Here is a 21,044-nt window from a genome sequence, read left to right as displayed (position 1 = left end):
TAATTTGAATACTTTTTGGACATTTACATAAACATTTAATAATTTACAATGATTATTTATACTGACATGACATGACACATCATATTCGTGACTAATACTACCGTCTAATATCTATTTGCAACTTGATATAATAATTAGCTCGTAGGTGCTATGAGAATTTATTCTAGACAAGTAAACTGTCGCGCGAGCCCTATCGCCTCGCAAGCGTTCATTTAATACTAAGAGTGTATGCATGATTTATAATTTATAAATAATTTAGTAGGACATTTATACACAGATAACTAGTCTCCAAAGTATAAAATACATATATGATTCATTAAAAAATAATTAATTTAATTAGCAACTGGACTACGGCGTCTAACAAGCATTGAGAAAATGCATATTTGGAAAGAAATGTAATACAAGTCGTGTGTACAGTGTCGTGGTCAGTCTGCGTACAGTGCCGGTGAACTACAGAGTACCTAAGTACTTAGTGTTAAGTACGTAGTCAACGTGTCGAAACACCAGTCGCTCACATTTTTACAAAGATATGTTGAAGTATTCTAAAGCAATATAATAGCTATGACTCTAAATACTTATAACTATAGACCTCAAATGCAAATACTTTTAATTTACATGATATGAATATGTCATTAACCTCTGTTACAATTAAATGTATCGTAATACAATATTGATTACCTACAGACAATAGATGCTTAGAATTTTCAAGAATTACTTTTGGTATTTCATACAGTGTGCAATACAGGTATCGTCATTATACACTACTTAATAATTAATATTCAGACAGTCGTTTTATTCGTTATCAAATGAAATATTAGTACACATCTGCTTTCACAGTAATATCAATCATTTGGAATGTGGCAAAGACAAAATCATGCATATTGCACTCCGGTGTAATCGTACAATATAATCATAAAGTACTTTATAAAATCAAATATTATATCTACTCGCTCATTACAATACTATTATACATTTTATTTACATTTAATTTAAAAGATATACTTTTATGAAAATTATTTAATTTTTGGGATAATTTATATTTAATTTTTGATGTCATAGCACATCAGACTGCATCGACGAGTCGACGTCGTCACCGAACTAGCTCCCGGTAAGCGAGACACAGCCTCCGAATGTGCACTATCACAGAGTAATGACATAAACGTGGAGCTCGCGACGAGCCCCCGATTGCCCCCGGCCCGTACTCGTGCATAATAAGTTACTTACAGTAATACTAGGCGTAATAACACGCGGAATAACAACGGCACATAGCGCTACACCTCGCAATATTGACGCTACTATAGACGTTCCTCGCGAACGGTCGGTCCGCACTCACACTAGACTCTTTACTCTTTGTACAATATTAACACGACTCCGCGTCGCCGCCGTCGGCGCGCCTCGACGCTCACAGTGTCCTTCGATCGAGGTCCTCGAGACCTCTGGAATGTACTCGGGCGAGCGGCCCCGCGCTTACACCGTGAGCCCCTCGGTTCGGGCGGGCGGCGGCAGCGAGCCCAGCGGGTGTGGGTGCGCGTGCGGGTGGTGCGGCGCCGGCGGCGAGGCTTGCGCCGCGGGCGGTCCATGCGCGCCGTGCGCGGGCGGCGAGCGGTACTCGCCCTCCTCGCGCAGCTGGCGGCTGCGCTCTGCCAGCTCGCGCCCGCGCTCGGCCAGCTCGCGCATGGCGGCCTGCCGCTCGTCGCCGCCCTCCAGTGACGGCGGCCTCTCCAGGGGTGACGCCGCTCCAGGCCTCGCGCCCGCGAACGCTCCAAATCCGAGTAATCCCGGGAATTTGCCGGCTACGCCGTTTTGACCCGCGCTTTGCTGAATTACTGATATTTCATTTAGCTGTAAAAGAAGAGGACGTTATACATCGAGACCGTTTTTAAACCAGAGTTGATCGTGAACAGATATAATAAAATTTGGGTACGAGTGACTCACCTTCTGCTGCATGCCGTTGAGGAATGGCGCGGGTAGGTACGGGTAGAAGAGGTCCGGACGCCTCAGAAGGTCGTGGGGCTCGTGAAGAGGGCGCGGTGGTAGTTCCAGTGACATACGGCGACCGCGGCGCGACGCGCCTCCACTCCACATGTGGGTGCCCATGTGCACCTGAATAACGAATAGAAAGTTAGAGATGCTTATTAAATAGTAGGTCCTAGGTAGCTTTATAATGATGCCGTAACTTAAAAATCCTCTGATATGAGTTTCAAGATGTGATACAATGGCATTGCTTTAAGATTGAACGTACCTTGAGGTTACCCTTAGTGGTGAAAGCCTTTTGGCACACGGCACATCGGAAGGGTTTGTCCCCGGTATGCGTGCGCATGTGGATCTGAAGCGCTGACGACGACGAAAAGTTCTTGCGGCACACTCCGCATAGATGCTTGGACGATTGAGGTGGGGGTGGGTGCGTCGGTCCAGACGGAACTGTAAAAATATAAAAAGTTAAATTTTGCCGCTGAAATATGTAAGAGATAATCCACGATTTGCCAATTATAATGAAATGTATCAGTCAAAAGATGTTTCTGACTAGGTGTCTTACCGGTGGGTCGCTTGGGTAGCGGTGGCATATCAATGGGCGGGGCATGCGTGATCGGTGGTGGCGGATGCGCGGGCGGCGATCGCTTGAGGTCGAGTTTGTCGGGCGACGAGCGTCGATCCGGACTTGACTCGCGGTCGTCCTGACTCTTGTCGAAGCCGGGGGGTACGTCGCGGATCTTATGCGTCAGCATGTGCTGCTTCATGTTACCCTGAAGAACAACTTAACATTAATATCTTACATCGTATACTCAGTATGGGCTCTATATCTCAATATGGATTTCTACACTATATAGCTATGTCATGTGTTCTTTCTATAGACTTTTTCCTTTTAGCAATACAAAAAATAAGAAAGCTATTACCGTTTATCTTTGTATAAGTATAAATGAATGTAACTGATTTATTTTACGATTTAAATAATTTCAATATCATGTTGACAATGTAAGTAGGAAAGTAATAGGCAATAGGAAGATACACGTGTAAATAAATTTGGTTTTCTATAAATTAACTGAACAAAAGAACGGAGTCTCTACCAGGAGCGTTACTTTTATTAACATTAATTACTAAAGGAGATAAGCTGCTGAATTGCTTCAACTGAATAATTTTGAAAGGTTAAAGGGTTGATTGTATTAACGCTCATGATAAAGTGGCACGCTCCTCGGCCAGGCGTCACTCTCCCATACCGGGTATACGAAGGCGTTCCAGAGGTCCAAAGCAGTGGCGTGCGGGGGGCGGGGTGCGCGCGCGCGCCTACCACACCGGCAACCGCCGCCACTGCTCTGGAACCACAAATATACACAACGTTACACACGCACACCACCACGCACGCATGCATGCACGCACACACGCACGCACGGCACAATGCGGACATAAAACACACAGTTACATAGTTAACACCCAGATACCAACAGTCTATGTTATTCTAATACAATAGGTATACAATACAATGCAAGAGAGGGAACTCTACAAAAAAGAAAACCATTTACTGGAAATATAGCGAGCGCTTCATTGATACAAATTTATTTTGAGTATAAAATAAAATATTCAGAGTTGAAGTGTAAAAACTACGAGAATAATGATACTATTCTTATGCAAATGCAGTATTAAAATGTCAGCTGCGTTTTTTTAGCACAGCCAGTGTCATTAAAATCAATTATATATTTACTAACTAAATCTGTTAAAATAGTAATAAATATAATATTATATTATGTAGATTTCAGTCTAAGTTGTAAATAAAACACATTAATTAAGAGCTAATATAAGAAGGTGATTTATATTAAAATATGATACGATGCGCCACTATTAGTTCTCAGATATTGTTTAAACAGGTAATTCATATTCACTGATGATATTTCTTATATATTCTCACGACGGAAAGCATTATGAAACCACATGTTAATAAATTTGTGTTGTCATATTTAAGGGTCCATCAACAGTTTCGAAACAAATCCGGATTTAAAGTGCGATGGCACATTTTTCGTTAATTATATACGTATTTGGTATATCGTAACTTGTTAATGAACTCTACTGTTTTTAGAACGCAAACTAAAACTGCGATCAATTTCTTTGTTTTGTATTAAAATCGAATATCTAATAATTTAGATATTTAATATTTATGTATTATACTACACATGACATTTGATTGCATCATTACATACTTATTTATTAAAATTATTAATATTCCGAAGGACTCAAATTATATTTCTAAGATATTTAATGTTTTAAAAATATCACATTTAATAGCTTTATAACATTTTAGCGCGCAGAACCGTATTCTATAAATAAGTGCATGAATAATTCGGAAAATATCAACAAATAAAACTTGTATACCAAAGTTTAGACTAGATAAGTCACGTAGATGGTATTGTGACTAGCCGATCGAATTTTGATAATTGTACCTGACGATTTATGGAACAAACTTTTTGCAACAAAGAAATAGATACGATTCTATTTGTCATCGATTCAGAAAATACTTATTCATCCCAGTAACATTCTTATTATTATAAAGAGTCTATGTACAATTGTAAGAGCATCTGATTAATTTCAAGCCGATTTGAGAACATTATGTGTATGCTAAACTAAAAGTTAAAATATTGGACGGTCTCATTTGCATTGACCCGCTCATCACTATTGTGTTCGATTTTTTCGTGATTAGACACACGCGTTACCAATCCTTACAATAGGTATAGAAAATATTTTTAACCCACTTTCATAAATAAGTTTAGAAACGATACGTATTTTATATGATTGATTCGATAGCCACTTTGTAGAGTCTAACAAAATACAAGACACTGAGCTCTATCTCTCGACTAACCTTTATCTTTGTAAGTATTTAGACTTTACGAGGCCCCTCTATCGTCTATCTAATAGATAAATATCCAAACGTTTTGTACATTAAAATGTTATGTTTCTATTTGTTTCCGAACACCCGCCGTTTTATTTTTCTATTAGGAAACGTAACAATGTCCATAATCGTTACAATATGGTTAAAGCGTATTTTTATATTGTAAGTAAAACAGTAAACGATAATACAATTGTCGCATAACTTTAAAAATATTATTAAATTTTGAGCTTAACAGTGGGCATCGGTTATAAATTTTAGTTTTATGTACTGAACTACAATTGAGTATGAGATATGGGATTTTATATTTATAGCTTATATTAGTGGTTTTAGTGTGCAGGAGTCAATAAACCGAGTACGATTGTATTTACGTGTGTAGTACAAGAAGATTGGAATAATCGATAAATAGTTTGGCGCGTGAACTTTCGTCGGGGCTGTGTCGACGACACTTATTGTAATTTTAAATGTGCTTGTAAGCAGTTGCTTCAGGTACTAGCGGTTACCGCCTAGTGCGCCATGTTTAAAATCACTAACCCGGGACAATGAGATCTGAACCCCGGATTTAAATTGAAAACTAAACGTTTCATTTCAATATTTATATGAAGTTAAAATTCTGAGAAGTCTGGCTCTTGGTAGAGTCGAACATTTCTTCGAACTTAATGAGAATTGCGGGTGAGGTATTTGTAGTATTGACTTCTATTAGTGTTACATTATGGAGTCTTATCGTAAATTATTCAATTTAATTAAATATTTAAGTACACAATTGATTTTCTTGCAATGTTAAATGTTTATGAGCGGCTAGAGACGCTTAGAGATTCTATTGAAGTACACCGTTTAATGAGTAAGAGTTGTTGAATGCTTACGACACCAACACTCTATGTAATTATGACTTTATCTAATAAAATAATACATTATATATTCTCTGCGATACCGCTTTGATATTTTAATGAAATGTTTTTATAAGTACTTCTATTTATTTAGTTTCGTAAAGTCGCAGTCAGCACGGGACTACCCGTGCATTCCTTTGTTATTCGAATAGGTTCAAGAACTTCATTTGAATACATACATAACTGCTAATATTTCCGTTTAAAAACATACAGGTACGTTATGTAACATGGATATAGAGTCTTTATTAAAGTAAACTGTCTTAAAATTAGCGGTTTAGTATTGCGAAATTGGTTATTTCATACAATTTGTAGTATTATTTGAAGTTACACTTATTCATAACGTGGCAACACTCTTCTAACTGATAACGCAAGTAAGTTTATATTCGTAAAGTATCTTCTTCGAATATCCTTAGGGGATTCGATGTCTAGCCAAGCTGTTACATTGCACATTATATTTATGAGTAATGTTTGCAAGAGACGTTTGTAATATCATGTACTGACAACAAACAACCGAGTACAGCGCGTCTTAGATCGCAGCGCGTAGGTTGTGACAGGTTGCTAGGCTGTCTCTCACTCGCTTCACGGTAACCCGTTTGGTTCCCCTCATTCCTGACACATACCACCATACGGCATATAGTTTCACAACATTATATTCGTATGCATTTCTTTCTCGTACATTCCTGCACCTATAAAAATTCAATTTGGAAGCCTAATTTTCTTATAAAGTATAAATAAATGTTAAGTAGCCCGTTCGAGTGATAACCGACGGTTAAACTGCCGACTACATATTGTTTTGCCTCATATTTCAATATTTATGGGTACCGGTTGTTTTTGTGTACTAAGCAAATTTTGCAACACGCTGCCAGAAAAGCGTATAAAGAAAAACACTGATTCAAGTTTATCCATAGTAGTGTTTCATTCATTTTGAGAGGTATTCCCTGTTGTGTACGTTGCACATCCGAAAAATACGTAAACAACAAACTTTAACTGAACTTTTCAGACTGTTTTTTTTCATACTTTTTGGTGCAAAATATATTTTGTTAAAACAAATTTGTGCTGCAATATTGTAATCTTCAATAGTTGGTTAAATAAAACGAACTCTCCTGATCATAGAGGCAGATTATAAGGTGAATAAATACTGTTTTAAAATATCGTTTTATACATTTTCATGTTTTTCTTAAGTAGTCGATAAAACGGCTTATTTTATATGTGATTGTTGTAATAAAATATCAATTAGGCAAATTGGAAGCCTTCAGTAAACAGATAGTATGTTAATAAATGGCTTGTTTTGTGCACTGATACAAAGACATTGACTTTTTGATGATTTATAACGGTATATCTAGTATTTATTCATAAATTATGGGTTATGTATCGACCAAAGTATATGCAATAATAAAAACATCGTCGACATAGTATCTACCTTATATAAAATTATACGAGCAACAAATCAATGGCGACACATGGTATTTCTTATAGAATATAGATATTAAATGTTTAATAGACATCTATTTTTGGTAAATTGTCAATTAAGTATAATGATAATTTATTATATTGATCGGTAATAGGTAATGGCGATCTGTCATCGGTATTATATAAAGTATTTATGAGTCAGAATTAAGGAGTGGTCGTATGGAGTGTAACGTTCTACTTGTCATGGCGTGGCCAATAGCAGCCAGTAGGTATTACGGTTATCATTTTATTGGAACATCTGATTTACATGAGCTTATAATTTAAACAGAATTAATAGAGTGCGTGCAATAAAATATCGAACGAGATCGTGTTGCGTAGCGGCAATTTTTTTTTAAATGTAATTACCTCTATTGACATTAATAAGCATGAAATCTAGAGCAAGTTGAAGTAATTATGGTGCTAACAAAACTCTACTACAGTTTATTCGTCTTGTTTGTGATAAAATGTTGTATGCTTTGCAAAAAAATTACATAGTGCGTTGCACTTGTTCCGGACGTTATTCCGGAAATAATTAAGTAAAATGACATGTTATTTAAACTATTACCGCATTTGATAGTAACTTGTAATTTTCTAGCGCCCGGAATTATTCCGGAATTAACCCCCACACGGGAAGTATATGTATTGGAAAATGATAGTAATTTCTCACTTACATTTATTCGATTTTAGTGTAATGTAGGCGCATTAATATGTATGATAATGTTTTATATCAATACATTTAGCCATTATGCGACATGCGTATTTATCATAACAATATGTAGTTGTAAGTTATCTGAGGGTTGTGTCTCCCTGAATATAAATCGTAAGTACTAAAGTGCCGGTTGGTTGTTATAAGAACTTAATTAACCGACGGCGAACTAATATACCTTTGTGGAGTTTTAAACTTTTAACCTCGGCGCCATCGTAAATAACCTATATTTTATTGATAAGACCCCTGGTCACTTTCGGTAACATACGAAAAATGTTACTTTGTCGAGCATAAATAATCTTTTTATGACGAGAAGCGTAGGTAAAGGCTCAAGGATTTATAAGCAATAAATATTTTACGACATGAATTAATATTCCGATCGTTTTCCGTGACGTTGTTTTTATGACTTATCATTTTTGTGGCGCGACGCGATGGACCGTCGCAAGCGCAGCTTTACACTACACGCTTGAAATATTGGCCGAACCGAGTATAAAACTTATATCATCATAAAAATGCTTTTAACAACCTTTATTTATTGTCTAAAATATTGAATTAATTCGTTTTGTTCGTTTCTACCTGCTAATAAATGCTTCACATTATTATTTAGTTGTTTGAATAATATCCATAAAACAGTATTTTTCTCAGATATCATTAGTAAGTGAGAAGTGCCAATAGACAGATTCAGTGATATGTTCCTAATTAAACATCTTCACTATAACGATATGTTATGTTGATAACGTATTGGAAATATAACATTTATAAATTGTTAACATTTAGGTAGCATGTGTTAAGAGTGATAAATATAACCTAATCGTAAATACATAATTATAAATTGCAATCAATACGTCGTTGAATGTACCGGTTTTTAAATATTCCTTTTATTGAGAGTTTATGACACTAGTTGTGATGTAGAGTCGCGAATTACTTGATATGTCTATCTTCCGGCTCGGTTACTTTATATCGAGATAATGTCTTATTGTTTTTATTATTTTATTCTTGTGGTCACAAGCGGAAGGCTATTCAGAAAGCTTTTGCGGTTAGTGTGCACTTACGTGCCTTTCTTAAATACAAAAGAAGTTAATTGAGCTTTTCTTGGGGGTACTCTTAGAACTGAGATTGAGACGTTACCGTAGGGCAGGCATTGTTGACACGAGACATTGTATAATGACCATCATTCCAGTAAAGTGTACCCACTACCCACCTACATGTATTAAATTGTTTTATGTTGTTAGTGCCCGTATCATATGCAAAAACATTTTATCTGCATGTAATAAATTAATGACATGACATACAGTTCAATTTGCGATTATCTATAAGGCAGCGAAGTCGGATAATAAACAAAGTTTAATTATCTGTAATGGAAACGATGGTAAATGTAGTCGGCCCCACGACAAACAAGTGCTGCCCTTATAAGCAGATATAAGCCACCTAGGCTCGCAGATACATCTGACAAGTTCGTTGAGAACGAATGGGTTTTTATTTCCGAACGCTGATAAAACGGCGAGTGTGATCAATGGGGTTGTACATAGTTTTGATTAAATCGGAACAAACGAGCCTACAAGTTTGCGCAGTTAGTCGTCAATTACTCTGCGAGCCGGCAACAGCTCGGATGCGAGGCGACGGAGGAAGACAACAGCTAAAACTAATGCGAACTAGAGGCGCCGACTAGCGACTTGTAATTACTGCCTGCAAAATTAATGCACTGAAACTTGGATGAAATGAAACCAGCGCATGAACTTAGTCGCGTTCAACCCTCGCTTGTCGATGTCTCGGGTTAAACTTGCAACTCGATGCCCCGCTTGCTTACTTGCATCGTGTTATTTATCAAACGTGAACTAACAATGTATTCGTACACATTATGTACCTATCTTGTCTACAAATATCTCGCGTCTACATTCAACTATTCATTCATATGCCTTGTTACATTTTTTATGAATGTTTTCCGTACTTATTGTGTTTCTTGTAGCATAATATTAGAAAACGCATATAAATTTAATCGTTTATGTCATTACGAAGATTTGATAGCAGTTTTATCAAAATTAAACAAAAGGGAAAAGCTTGCTGACTTAAAAAAATACAGATCTTTTCAACCTAATTCACTCCTAATAATAATTTATAAATAAAATGCGCAACAAATGTTCTGTCAGGATGAAACAATTAAAAAAGTGATAGTCTGTTGTAATGTTTGTGTAAAATATGGAAAGAGCCTCGGACTCAAACTAGTAACAATTTAATATTTTAAAAGATTTTATTATCAATGAATTTCTTCAGATGTAGTGAAAATTAGTGGAAATGTCGTAAACACGTACGTCTCGCTATTTGTGTAACAATAAAGTATGAACTGGCTAAAAGCCAAAGATACTCAATCTGAGCTACGAGTATGTACATACGTGACTATTACATGATAGGCATTGTGCTCTATACGTTCATCATTCACAAGTATTTACTGATTGACTGTTGGTATCTCAGCTTTACAAATCATAAAAGGGAACGGAACTAAGTAAGTGAGTAAATATAGGGGGAAGTCCATAGTTGATATAATAATGTGTGCAACAAACCTTGGTGGAGAAGCCGCGATCACAGACGGTGCACTTAAACGGTCGCTCCTTGGTGTGACTGCGGTAATGTATCTCCAGAGCGGAGTTGCAGGCGAACGTCTTGTAGCAGAGGTTACAGGTCGTGTTGCCGCGCACTGCACACAAATAAACCCATCGTTCAATGCGGTTTCGATGTCACTAATTGTACAACACTCGGAACGCACGATTACACTCAATCTATGATTGATGATTAACTTCTTCCACATTTAGTTTTACTTGTTATCTTTGTTGTGTATTCGAGCGCCCGGTGATTTATTGATTAGTCGGTGGGCGAGGATCAATATAAGGAAATGGAAATGCGGGCGACCGGGGCGGACGAAAATACAAGATCCCGCTAGCGCATACCTGCGGGAGGGAACGCGAGTCCGAGCGGGCTGAAGGGCGATCCTCCGAGAGCACCGAGCGCGGCGATAGGCGTGGGCGGCGACGGCAGCGGCGAGTGCGGCGGCAGCCTCGGCGGCGTCGACAGCGTCGACATCGTGGGCGATGGTGGTGAGGCTCGCGCGCTCCGCCCGCTCTCCGAACCTGTCGCCGATGGGAGGGAAGCCGTTGTGGTGATGGTTTTTAATTCGCTTTCGGACGCCGAGGCGCAGACGGAGAGCGGCGAAGTTCGACGATCCTTCATATCTAAGTCGTCGTCGAACTCCCGAATAGCGGGCTCGCGCTCGTCCCGGCCGCTCTCATCGTCGGTCCCGTGGGAGTCCGCCCGTCGGTCGCCGGGAGTAGTCGGAGTGGGGAACATCGGAGGCGGAAAGGGGCGCTGAGCTAGATAGTCGCTGACGTCTGACCCGTTACTCAGTGATGGAAAACCGTCAATGTCGACGTTTCTGGTTTGATCAAAAGGGACGTTGGCACGTTCGCCCGTGTGAAGTCGTATGTGTTGATGTAATATTGTGGGATCCGAAAATTTCTTATGACACACTGGACACTGGTGTAACATTTGAACGGGAGGTTTAATTCGATGAACACCCATATGGGTTTTCAAATTACCTTTGGTCGTAAAAGCTCGACCACACAATTTACATCGGAAAGGTCTCTCGCCCGTGTGCGTACGATAGTGCATTTGTAACGCACTCTTACAAGAGAGAACGCGGTGGCAAACTATACATTCGTTTGGATCGGACACTTTGTTGTCGATATTATCGACTAGCTGTTGAAGCTTCGCGGTTTCTGACGTTTTTGTTATTTCTATTAAACTTTCCCACGAATTATCGTTGCTGCCTGGTCGGGGCAGTATGGAATTATAAAACATGGGGTCACGTGCCAGATCTACGTCAACGACGTTGTGAACTGTGTTCGGGAATGGAGTTAAACTACCAGAGGATATACTGCTAGGCGGTGACTGGGGGAATAAAGGATACGAAGGAAAAGTACGCAGACCCGTTGCTATTGAAATTGGCCCCGATATCGGTGAATTCTTACTTGAGAGATTTTCCGGTTGATCTGGATCAGGCTTGACATGTGGACTCTCTCTGCCGATTTGTTCTTCATTGCTATATTTTGAATCCATGCTGTCGTCGTAGGGCGATGTTGAAGGGTATCTGTCTTGCTCTGGATCCGGCGCGTTATCGTTTTCTTCAGGTTCTCGTTTAGGAGATACACGATCAGTGTCTTCAAAACTGGAATCACGTTGACTCTCGTCGTCTTGGGGTTCAGACTTAACCTCTGGTCCTGATCGACAAGGGCTCGGCGCGGATGGTTTACTGAGATCAGCCGGAGCTTCTTGTTCCTCTCGCATTGCAAACAGTGGATGAGGCGGGAGAGGTTTGTCTCCGAGCGGACGAGGTGGTAGAATGTCGTGGTGTGGGGGTCTGTACAACGGCAAGCTTGGCGGAAAAGGAGCTGGCGCGCCCGGAGGGAATTGAAGTGGATGTGGTGGCATGCCAGGAATCGGTCCCGGCGACAACTGCGCTAACAGTGGGGGGTGGTATTTATCCAAGTGTTCTGGTACCGGATTGGGATTCATCTTGACATGCGGAAACTTTGCTGTATGTCTTTGGAAATGTACTTTGAGATTTCCTTTGGTTGTAAATCGTGATCCACATACATTACATTTAAATGGTCTTTCACCTGTGTGCGATCGAATGTGGATTTGCAGCGCTGAATCACTTCCAAATACTTTTCCACAGTAACGGCAGCGATGCTTGAAAAATGGTTCATTTCTTCCTCCAGATTTTCCATCATAAGGTGACATCTTCCCAGATTTTCGGAAGGCAAGCTCGTCGGCTAGATTGTTAGCTAGTAGGCCTTGCGACGCGTTGTCTAATACTTCTTGCGCTCGCTTTTGTAGCATTTCTAGCGTATTAGGTTCGTTGAGTGACGGTGGTGGGTCGTTGTTGGTGATTATTGAAGACGCTAACGACGAGGATATGGAGCTGTAAGGTGGATGGGTCATCATCGGTGGAGACGAGGTCGGAAGTTTAGGAACGGAGATTGGTTCCGTCTTAGGTGTGAGATGCAAATGGGTAGACGGCAAGCTTTGACTAGTGGGAGGAGTGGGTGCGACAGGAGTTGGCTCCCGTGGCGGACGAGGCGGCGACGGAGATCGAACGGGAGGCGCCGGCACACTCGGCTCTGGGTCGCTCGGCGGCGGGCTCTGGATCTGATCATCTTTCCGTCGCGTTAATGATAATTGGTTTTGTAACTGGCGTATTAATTGTAGCTGAAACACTTGTTGGTGTTGTAGCGTAAATAATGTGCTCTGTAACACGGCCAGTTCATGTAACGCCGCTTCGTTGTCTGCGTTGTTCGCCATGGTGGTGGCGGCAAATTGTGCTACGGCCACTTTAGTGTTTTGTAGGGCTTCGAGTGTGACGTGGCCGGCCACCGGGAAGGGGAGTCCGACCGGCGGCACGTCGGCTTCAGGCACTTCTGCCTCGCCATCTTCGAGGCTGTTATTGTTTTCCGCATCTTGTCGATGCCGTCGGACTTGTTCTAATCGTTTGTTGGGTCCATCCATTTCTTCGTCGCCCGAAACGACCATTTCCTCAGGGTCGGAGTGCATTCTCTCCTCGCCCATTTGCAAAGCTTTCTCATCGCACAATCGTTTGTGGTATAGGAACTCGTGGAGATTCTCGAACTGTTCCTGACAGCGCGGGCACATGTGCGCCTCAGGACGTTCCCTCGTTTCATCGACATTGTTTATCTCTTCCTCTGAACACGATCCCGAACTATCACCTAGAACAAAATACCTTAACGTTAATATTTTTCCAACAGACTCAGGTAAGCGCAACATAATCATGAAAATATGGTAAATGAATGAGAGCAGTTGTGAGTATTATGCAATGAAATCGTGTAATTTGTAAATATTAAATACTGAAAACTGTTATCATCTCTGAAATAATGTAGACTGCAACCACAACCACGACGCTTTAATTGTGTATTTACTTTATTTCACATGTTAATAACTGATGTAAGTATTGTTAGGCCTAAGTGAAGGGATTCAAGCTCTGTTAAATAAGATTATTGTTAAGTTATTATTGTGGATGTATGAAAACTATCGGTTTTACTTCACGTTAAAAACGATTACTAAGTAAGAAGTCTTCATGACTTCAATTTGTTTATTGATTTTAATTAATCGTGTAATTTCTATACTGTTATCAATAATATAAAACGCAAATGCCACTATCATTTCAGGAATGTTAATAAATAAATTAATAACGATGATCTATATCCGCGAGTATCATGCGGTCAGTTCTATGAAATCAGATTAAACGGTTTGTTAATTATTGATACCGAAAAACATTCTATAAAAGCATTAAAATTTAATCGATTATAAAAACAACACACGACCAAATAACATATTAGCTTACGAAAGTAACACGGGTTAAAAGTTCAGCACCTAAACGTTCGCAGTATCCGCTACTCGATAATAGATGTCGCTAGTAGTAAAGCGTTGCTCCTTCCGTGTTCCGAAATTTTCGTTGACAATAGAATTTGAGAAGGGTACAAATGCTAAAAATAGCGCGCCACTTGCATATTCAAACATCTGGCTTTTATTTTTAGGTGAATAATGTGAATATATGGAAACATGTCGCATGTTAATTGCATTGTTCGTATTGACACCAGTTATTGAATTTTGAAACTACTTACTTAATTTGACTCTATTTAATTAGAATCGCATTGTATTGTGTTGGGTGGATTGCGAAAATAATCATTATGCATACTTCTTAGGTAGTTGGTTGGAAGTAGTTCTTATAAATGACTATGATTTTACGTTCATATAAGAAACTTAAATTCTTACTAGTCTTTTGTCAAGAAAAATCCACATGTTCTAACTAATTTTGCAACATATTAAACGTGACCTGAAGGTATAGGACTTCGTTAAGTTTATGTATACATTATACTACATACTTATTATAATATTGTAGTGTTATGTATTATGTAAATAATAAATACACGTGCGAATGAAAATGAAAATGCGTTTTTAAATTAATTATTTTTGTACTTTGGTCCGGGTATAGAAAGCGACAGTGACGTTTACAAAATATATTTGTTGTATTAATATATTCTAACTGTATATTGCTCTTTATATTTAAATACTATTGAATACAATAGAATATAAAACGATGTAGAGACTATGCTATAGGTATTTCGACAAAAGCAAAAACAGGGTTGTCTCCAATAAATATTAACTAAGTGTTATAATTAATTTATTTAATTATTTCTAAACAGAAAAAATACTGATTATTTTAATAAGAAAACTTGTTTTTAATGAAACTGATAGAAAATTTTCCTTTATAATTAAAAAGAGTTATTCAAATACCAATAAATAACGTGTTAAAACTAATATCTCATTTGGTTAGAACATAACTTTTATTCCAAATTATTTTGAATAATTTAAAAGGAGAGATAATAATACGTGTATAAAACAAGTTAAGTGATTAAAAGAATACAGCAACATTTTCTCTGAATATAGTACAGTATAATATAGCGTGGGCAGTACGACGCGGCGACTCGGCGACGCACTCCACACAGTTCTGCAGACGAAGTTATAATAACAATTAGGTGTATTGGTATCGGTATTCGCCTGTACTCTTATCGTAATGGCGATTACAACGCGGGGTGATTATGACAACTCGGACCGGTCACCGGCCGCTCTACGAGGGAGGTCCGTGTTCTACACACAGTTTCCACAATCGTGCCGTCATAAAATACTTATTTATCTCATACCTCACTAACATAACTACACAACGATGTTTCTCGAAACTATTTTATTGCAATTGTAACTTCCACTCGAAATATATAAGGTCACATACCGCAAAATTACAAAGGAATTTACATCGTAGCAACGAGGTGTGAAATTGTAAATTCAAACGGTGGCTAAATATATCGTTTTTATTTTACGCGAAACTGTAAACTTCAAACAAAATGGATTGCCATTATCATTGAAGCTTCACGATTATATGCAGGTCAAGGATATCAGAAGGAATAAAATGATATTTTCGGAGGTAATGGTCGCCTTATCGAGTTGCAACCTTTTCCTCGTGCATTAAACACACCTAATAATAATTAGCGGCTTATTAAAATGAGACAAACTCTCGAGTGCAGCACAAGTCATCGATAAGTGCGTACGGAAGTAAATTCCAGTTCAAAACGTTATTAATTAGGCACACAGGTGCCGTGCATTAACAAAATATACCAATAAAATTATAAAGTATGTAAGTAAGTACCTGCCTGCATATTAATTTATCGAGATTCCAAAAACCCGACTCGATCCACCACTTACTGGCCCTACTAGGTATATTATTAAATGAAAGATTTCGAATATATTTCGGTGCATACATTTGCTTATCGCTACATTATACTTTCACCGTTTTAATATTTTAAAATATATCTTTTATAGAATTACCTGTCTTGTCATTTTGGTGTCGAGTTTGAAAGCAGATATTTGAATGAGCCAGCCTATGATCATAATGCATATTTTTTTTGGTGGAAGTTTGGTGATGTTTTGAAATGCGGACGTCGAAGTGAGCACCGACACAAAACAGATATAATCCGGGATAATGTTGCGGCGGGGGATTAAATAACTCATTTGTAGCGAGATGCCGGTGCGTTTAATAGTTATTTGTAAGGAGAAGGATTAGTGGTGTCTGTTTGTTGGTATTTGGCAGTGGGTCGGTGGCAGTCCGCGGTGGACTCAAAGGCGCTGTGTTGCGGTGACGCGCGCCGCACGCCGCCGCGTTACGCAGAAATTATAAAAAGGCTTTACTGAACCGTTGCGGAAATTCGGTCGCTATTGTCCAACATTTGTACAAAAGTAAACTTATGAATATTGAGCTTACTCTTGTTGCTTGCAGCTATTTGTTTTCAACAAGGGACGTTGCGATTATTAGCTGAATTAGTTGGTATGCGTTGTTTATGGGCAGTGATGGTGTTAATGGTATGACAATTGCCGTTAAAATATTTCGATTTATAGTTGAGCACCGATGCTAATTAATCTACTGACAGAAAGTCTATAATTTATACATCAACAGTAATTATTATTCATCATTCAAGGTAAATGAACGGTGATATGCATATCGATCTTTCATTTTAGTCCGAAATAGAACCGGCTCAGATATTTAACGAGTTTTGTTTTTTATTTATTAGTCGGACAAACAAATAGAGAATACTTATAAGTATTTCATAAGAATATGAATAGGTGATTTCAATCGTTAACAGATCAAATGGTGTAATAAATATTTTATAGAGCAATCGTAAAACTAGCTATGAGATGAGGCGACATGAGTGGTGTAGCGGACGCTACACATGACAAATGAAAAAGGTAGTTCTAACAATGGATTAAGATAAGTCATACATACATATCACATATGTACATTACACCGATCGCGTAGTCAGAAATTGTGAGTCAAAACAAAATCCTAAAGTTTCCTTTACTTTTCTTCGACGTTCATACACCTCGTCATACAATGAAGACATTTAATTTCAATCAGTGATGGTCGATTTAAATAATATCAAAGCATTAAGAACGCTATTTTGAATAAAACCGTGAAAGTGGGTACATAAAATGAGAGCATGTAATCTTTTAAATTACAACTCTTTACTACAAAGTATTATGAACATGAAAATAACTGTTTGATGTTTATTTTGTATGTGTTTTATAAATATTATAAGGAAATGAGATTTGACCACACGACAAAATGGTTTAAAATATTTGATATAACGATAACAAGGGTCTTTTAGTTTTAGTAATAGTTAATTGACGAAGTTCAGGCTAAGCTAAGGCTTAATTCCGCTTTTATTTAGGGAGGATTTCTCCATCAGTCGAAGAGAACTTTTTTTTAGTTACATTACATAAGATATTATTTTTAAAAGGTAGATAATTATCTATTTAAATTTGACGAATACTAAAAAGAGCAGACCTTAGAAATTGTGCAAACAATAAATGTGGTTTGAAATATAAATAAGTATTAAGTATAATTAAGTTTACCATTGACAAGTTACAAGTTCCTAATTTATAGAGAACTTGCATTGTGATGGGTTAAACTATTGTAATATGTAGTTATATATACATAATACATGAAACAAAGTAGAGCTTTATGTAGAGTCGACTTATTTAACCGAACATAGTATTGAAACTGGCTAAGTGGAAAAATGTATTATCAATGATATATTATAAATAGAAATAAATTATTTGTATTTAATTCATAGACAATAATCAAATAAAATATTTTAATACCTCTAATAACTTTCTACTTTCTCAAATATAGATATTTATATCAACATAAAAGTCAAAGCTTTTAATAAAATGTAGAGACAATGCTTTATTAAAATCTGAAATAAGATTTTCAAAGTTGTAAATCAGGAAGTGAGACCGGAAGTAAGGAGAAAAGCAGAGAGGGGGTAATCGGAAAACAATTTTCAGAGTTTACCCTAGAATGAATAGCGAAAGAAATTGATTCTTATTCCTAGTACACGACTAGCGACTAGACGAACAATAGTTTAAATTGTTTGAAGTACGTGACAACGTCACATGAATTTATTAAATCAAATTGTAATCGATCAATATTATATGCGTTAATAATAGTGTTTAATAGGTGTAAATGATTATGTCGTATATAAACATAGTTCACAATGATTCGAAGAAAGTCACGCTATGGATAATGATGAACTGTGAAATCATAAAAACGACGCTCACGCCGCGGGGAGCACCGCTAATGCTCTATCAAATTATACTTAGTAGACACCGTCATGCAAATATTATCACTTTATACCAATATTGATACTAATTATTAAGAATTATAACACCGCTACATTAATCTATGATCTTTATATATTTATTCCTGCCATCCGTTTCTTATCTATTTTTCAAATTTTAATATATTTTATGACTCTCCATATTTATATTCACATTATATACGCAAAATTTATTTATCAAACTGAATAACCGAATATGTATTTAAATCAGACAGATAAATATAATAGATATGTTTGTCACCGGTACTTTTATAACCTTAGATTATTTTACGAATAATTAAAAATATCTACACTAAATACTTATATAAATTAGGATATCCAATCTTCTATACAAATTGGTTAATGATTTTTCAAGCTACGACATTTTTATAATTATACTTTCGAATATTAAATAATATAAGTATATGTTTACTTAGTTTATATTTATTTAACCCATAAAAATAATGCATTTAAGGTATTTGTGTGTCAAATCTTATGATAAAAGTTGATAATATTGTAAGTTTATGTGAGTTAAGTGGTGGCTCGGTGTGCCGTCGCTTAAGTAAAAGCGCGTAATGTTTATTTAACGCTTATCAAAACAACCTTTTAATAAAAAAAATCTTATTTATGACGCATCAATCTGTCATAGTCAAATGTGATTTATTTATGGTCACCAAATAATAAAATAACATCGTAACGTCTATAAATCTGTCTCCTGCTAAATATTTCTATCAAATATTTGTATACAAATATAACTTCATAAATTATAATATAAATAGATTTTGAATGACATTTGTCCAACATTGTTAATAGTTGTAGCTATAAAATTGAAACAGGGGTAATAGCTTCAAGTCAGGAGAAATAGCCTACTGATAAATACAAAGGTAGAGACAGCTATCTATTTATATCAGCGGCAATAAACATTTTGAAATTCGACCTATTGGTTGATCGTAACCGTTTTTTAATTGGACCATTTAAGATATTTAGCGCGCTCTAGAGCCACAGCCAAGTTTCAAACATTGTAGTCACAGTGTACCGGCACTCACACACACTAATAAACACTAAATTATTATTTGCTACAATGACAGATTAATAATATTTCAGCTGCTCTGGATTCTTTTTACTTTTTACAGAAACAACTGTGATTAATTGTAATGTCTACAAAGTCGCTACAATAGATAAAATCTTAATATTGACTTAGAATTTAACTTTAGCTGGGCAGAAATTTGACTCTACATTATAAGCAGCTAATGTAGTTCCAGTGGTTTTGTTGTACTTAATATTCAGGCGTTTACATACCTCACTAACATAATGTTTCCTCTCAGATATCTAAGTAATCGTAAAGTGTGAAAATTCACTGCACTGTTTACTCACCCCGTTGGTGACGAATTTTAGTGCTCACTTTCTGATGTATGCCGAATTTTATCGTCGCTAACTGAATCATTTTATCGGTTGTAGTATCGGACCGTGGATTCAACAAACGTATCGACAATAACACAGAATATCCTGGTGAGGGTATCGTCACTGTCCGCGGCGCGGTGGTGGTCGCGAGTCGGTCGCGGAGTGGTCGCGGTGTGGTAGCGGCGTGTGTCGTGTGCTGTGGTGGATGGATGGTGGTCGGAGTGAAGAGTTAAGTACCGATGGAGACGCGGCGGACGCAGGAGGGCTTGACTCGCGGCATGGTGGCGCGCTGGTCGGCGCTGGCAGGCGCTCACGGGGCTCACAGCGGGCGCATGGCAGCACTCGGCACGAGGGACGGGCTGGCTCAGGCGGCTCAGTCGGCGCGGCACGGCGGCGGTCACTCGCGCGCGGCGCCGCTACTCGGCTCGGACGAAGTACACAGTGCGGAGCGGACACGGCGTGTGACCGGGCGCACCACTCGCCATCTGAAGCGGGACTGAGCGCTCGGCGGCGGCGGGCGGCGGGCGGCAGCGCGCGCGCGCACCAGGTATACGGTTATGACAGGGGGCGGGGCCGCGCCCGGCTCATAAATCAAACTTCGCCCATTCGCACGCGCTTCGCGGGCCCCCCTCCTCCATATTCCATATTCGGGGCGGGGCATATTTTCATAATCATAACGCCTCATATTCATAAGCGACATGTGGTCGCGCGGTGGCGGGCGCGAGGCGGCCGCCGGCCGGTGGGCGGCGCTGACGCCCGCTAGATGGCGGCGGCGGGCGCCCCGCGAAGCCTCCCACACCACCGCCGCTAATTGAACTTGCACGTCATAACTTTTTGTTTGTATTCAATAATTTTATTAAATGGCTTTTTTAATTGCTCGCAGATAAGTCGTCGGTAATTTACGAGCTACCGACTTGTTGTGAAACTTTATAATAACTTACTAATTGATTTCA

At 38.3% G+C, this 21,044-nt stretch overlaps 1 protein-coding gene across 5 annotated transcripts; it reads right to left on the bottom strand.

Annotated features, from left to right (window-relative positions):
• Window positions 1-12: 12 nt before the first annotated feature.
• On the bottom strand, window positions 13-20,609 carry salm (spalt major). 5 transcript variants are annotated; one of them, XM_076136224.1, is made up of 9 exons: window positions 20,329-20,609; window positions 11,935-13,689; window positions 10,858-11,037; window positions 10,474-10,607; window positions 3,216-3,311; window positions 2,537-2,744; window positions 2,243-2,421; window positions 1,936-2,103; window positions 13-1,842 (listed from the first exon to the last, which is right to left on the bottom strand). In XM_076136224.1, the coding sequence occupies exons 1-9, from the start codon at window positions 20,369-20,371 to the stop codon at window positions 1,468-1,470; spliced, it is 3,138 nt and encodes a 1,045-aa protein (XP_075992339.1). In that variant the 5' UTR covers window positions 20,372-20,609; the 3' UTR covers window positions 13-1,467. The 5 variants fall into 5 exon arrangements, with proteins under 5 accessions (XP_075992339.1, XP_075992343.1, XP_075992338.1 ...); XM_076136228.1 differs by lacking the exon at window positions 20,329-20,609 and adding an exon at window positions 20,065-20,284 and having other exon boundaries at window positions 12,583-13,689; XM_076136223.1 differs by lacking the exon at window positions 20,329-20,609 and adding an exon at window positions 20,065-20,282.
• Window positions 20,610-21,044: the final 435 nt, after the last annotated feature.

The sequence above is a fragment of the Anticarsia gemmatalis genome, chromosome 3 (assembly GCF_050436995.1).
Source record: "Anticarsia gemmatalis isolate Benzon Research Colony breed Stoneville strain chromosome 3, ilAntGemm2 primary, whole genome shotgun sequence".
NCBI classification, from domain to species: Eukaryota; Metazoa; Arthropoda; class Insecta; order Lepidoptera; family Erebidae; genus Anticarsia; species Anticarsia gemmatalis.
Note: the sequence above shows the minus strand (reverse complement) of the source record. Positions and strands in the feature narration are given on the sequence as shown.

Bases quoted from the DNA above. Each gene is read 5' to 3' on its own strand.
- salm (XM_076136223.1), bottom strand. From the start codon at position 20,134: ATGATTCAGTTAGCGACGATAAAATTCGGCATACATCAGAAAGTGAGC. The intron at 10,608-10,857 runs GTATGCGCTAGC...ATTTGTGTGCAG, and splicing joins ACTCGCGTTCCCTCCCGCAG to TGCGCGGCAACACGACCTGT. The intron at 3,312-10,473 runs GTTTGTTGCACA...TTGTGGTTCCAG, and splicing joins ATCGCGGCTTCTCCACCAAG to AGCAGTGGCGGCGGTTGCCG.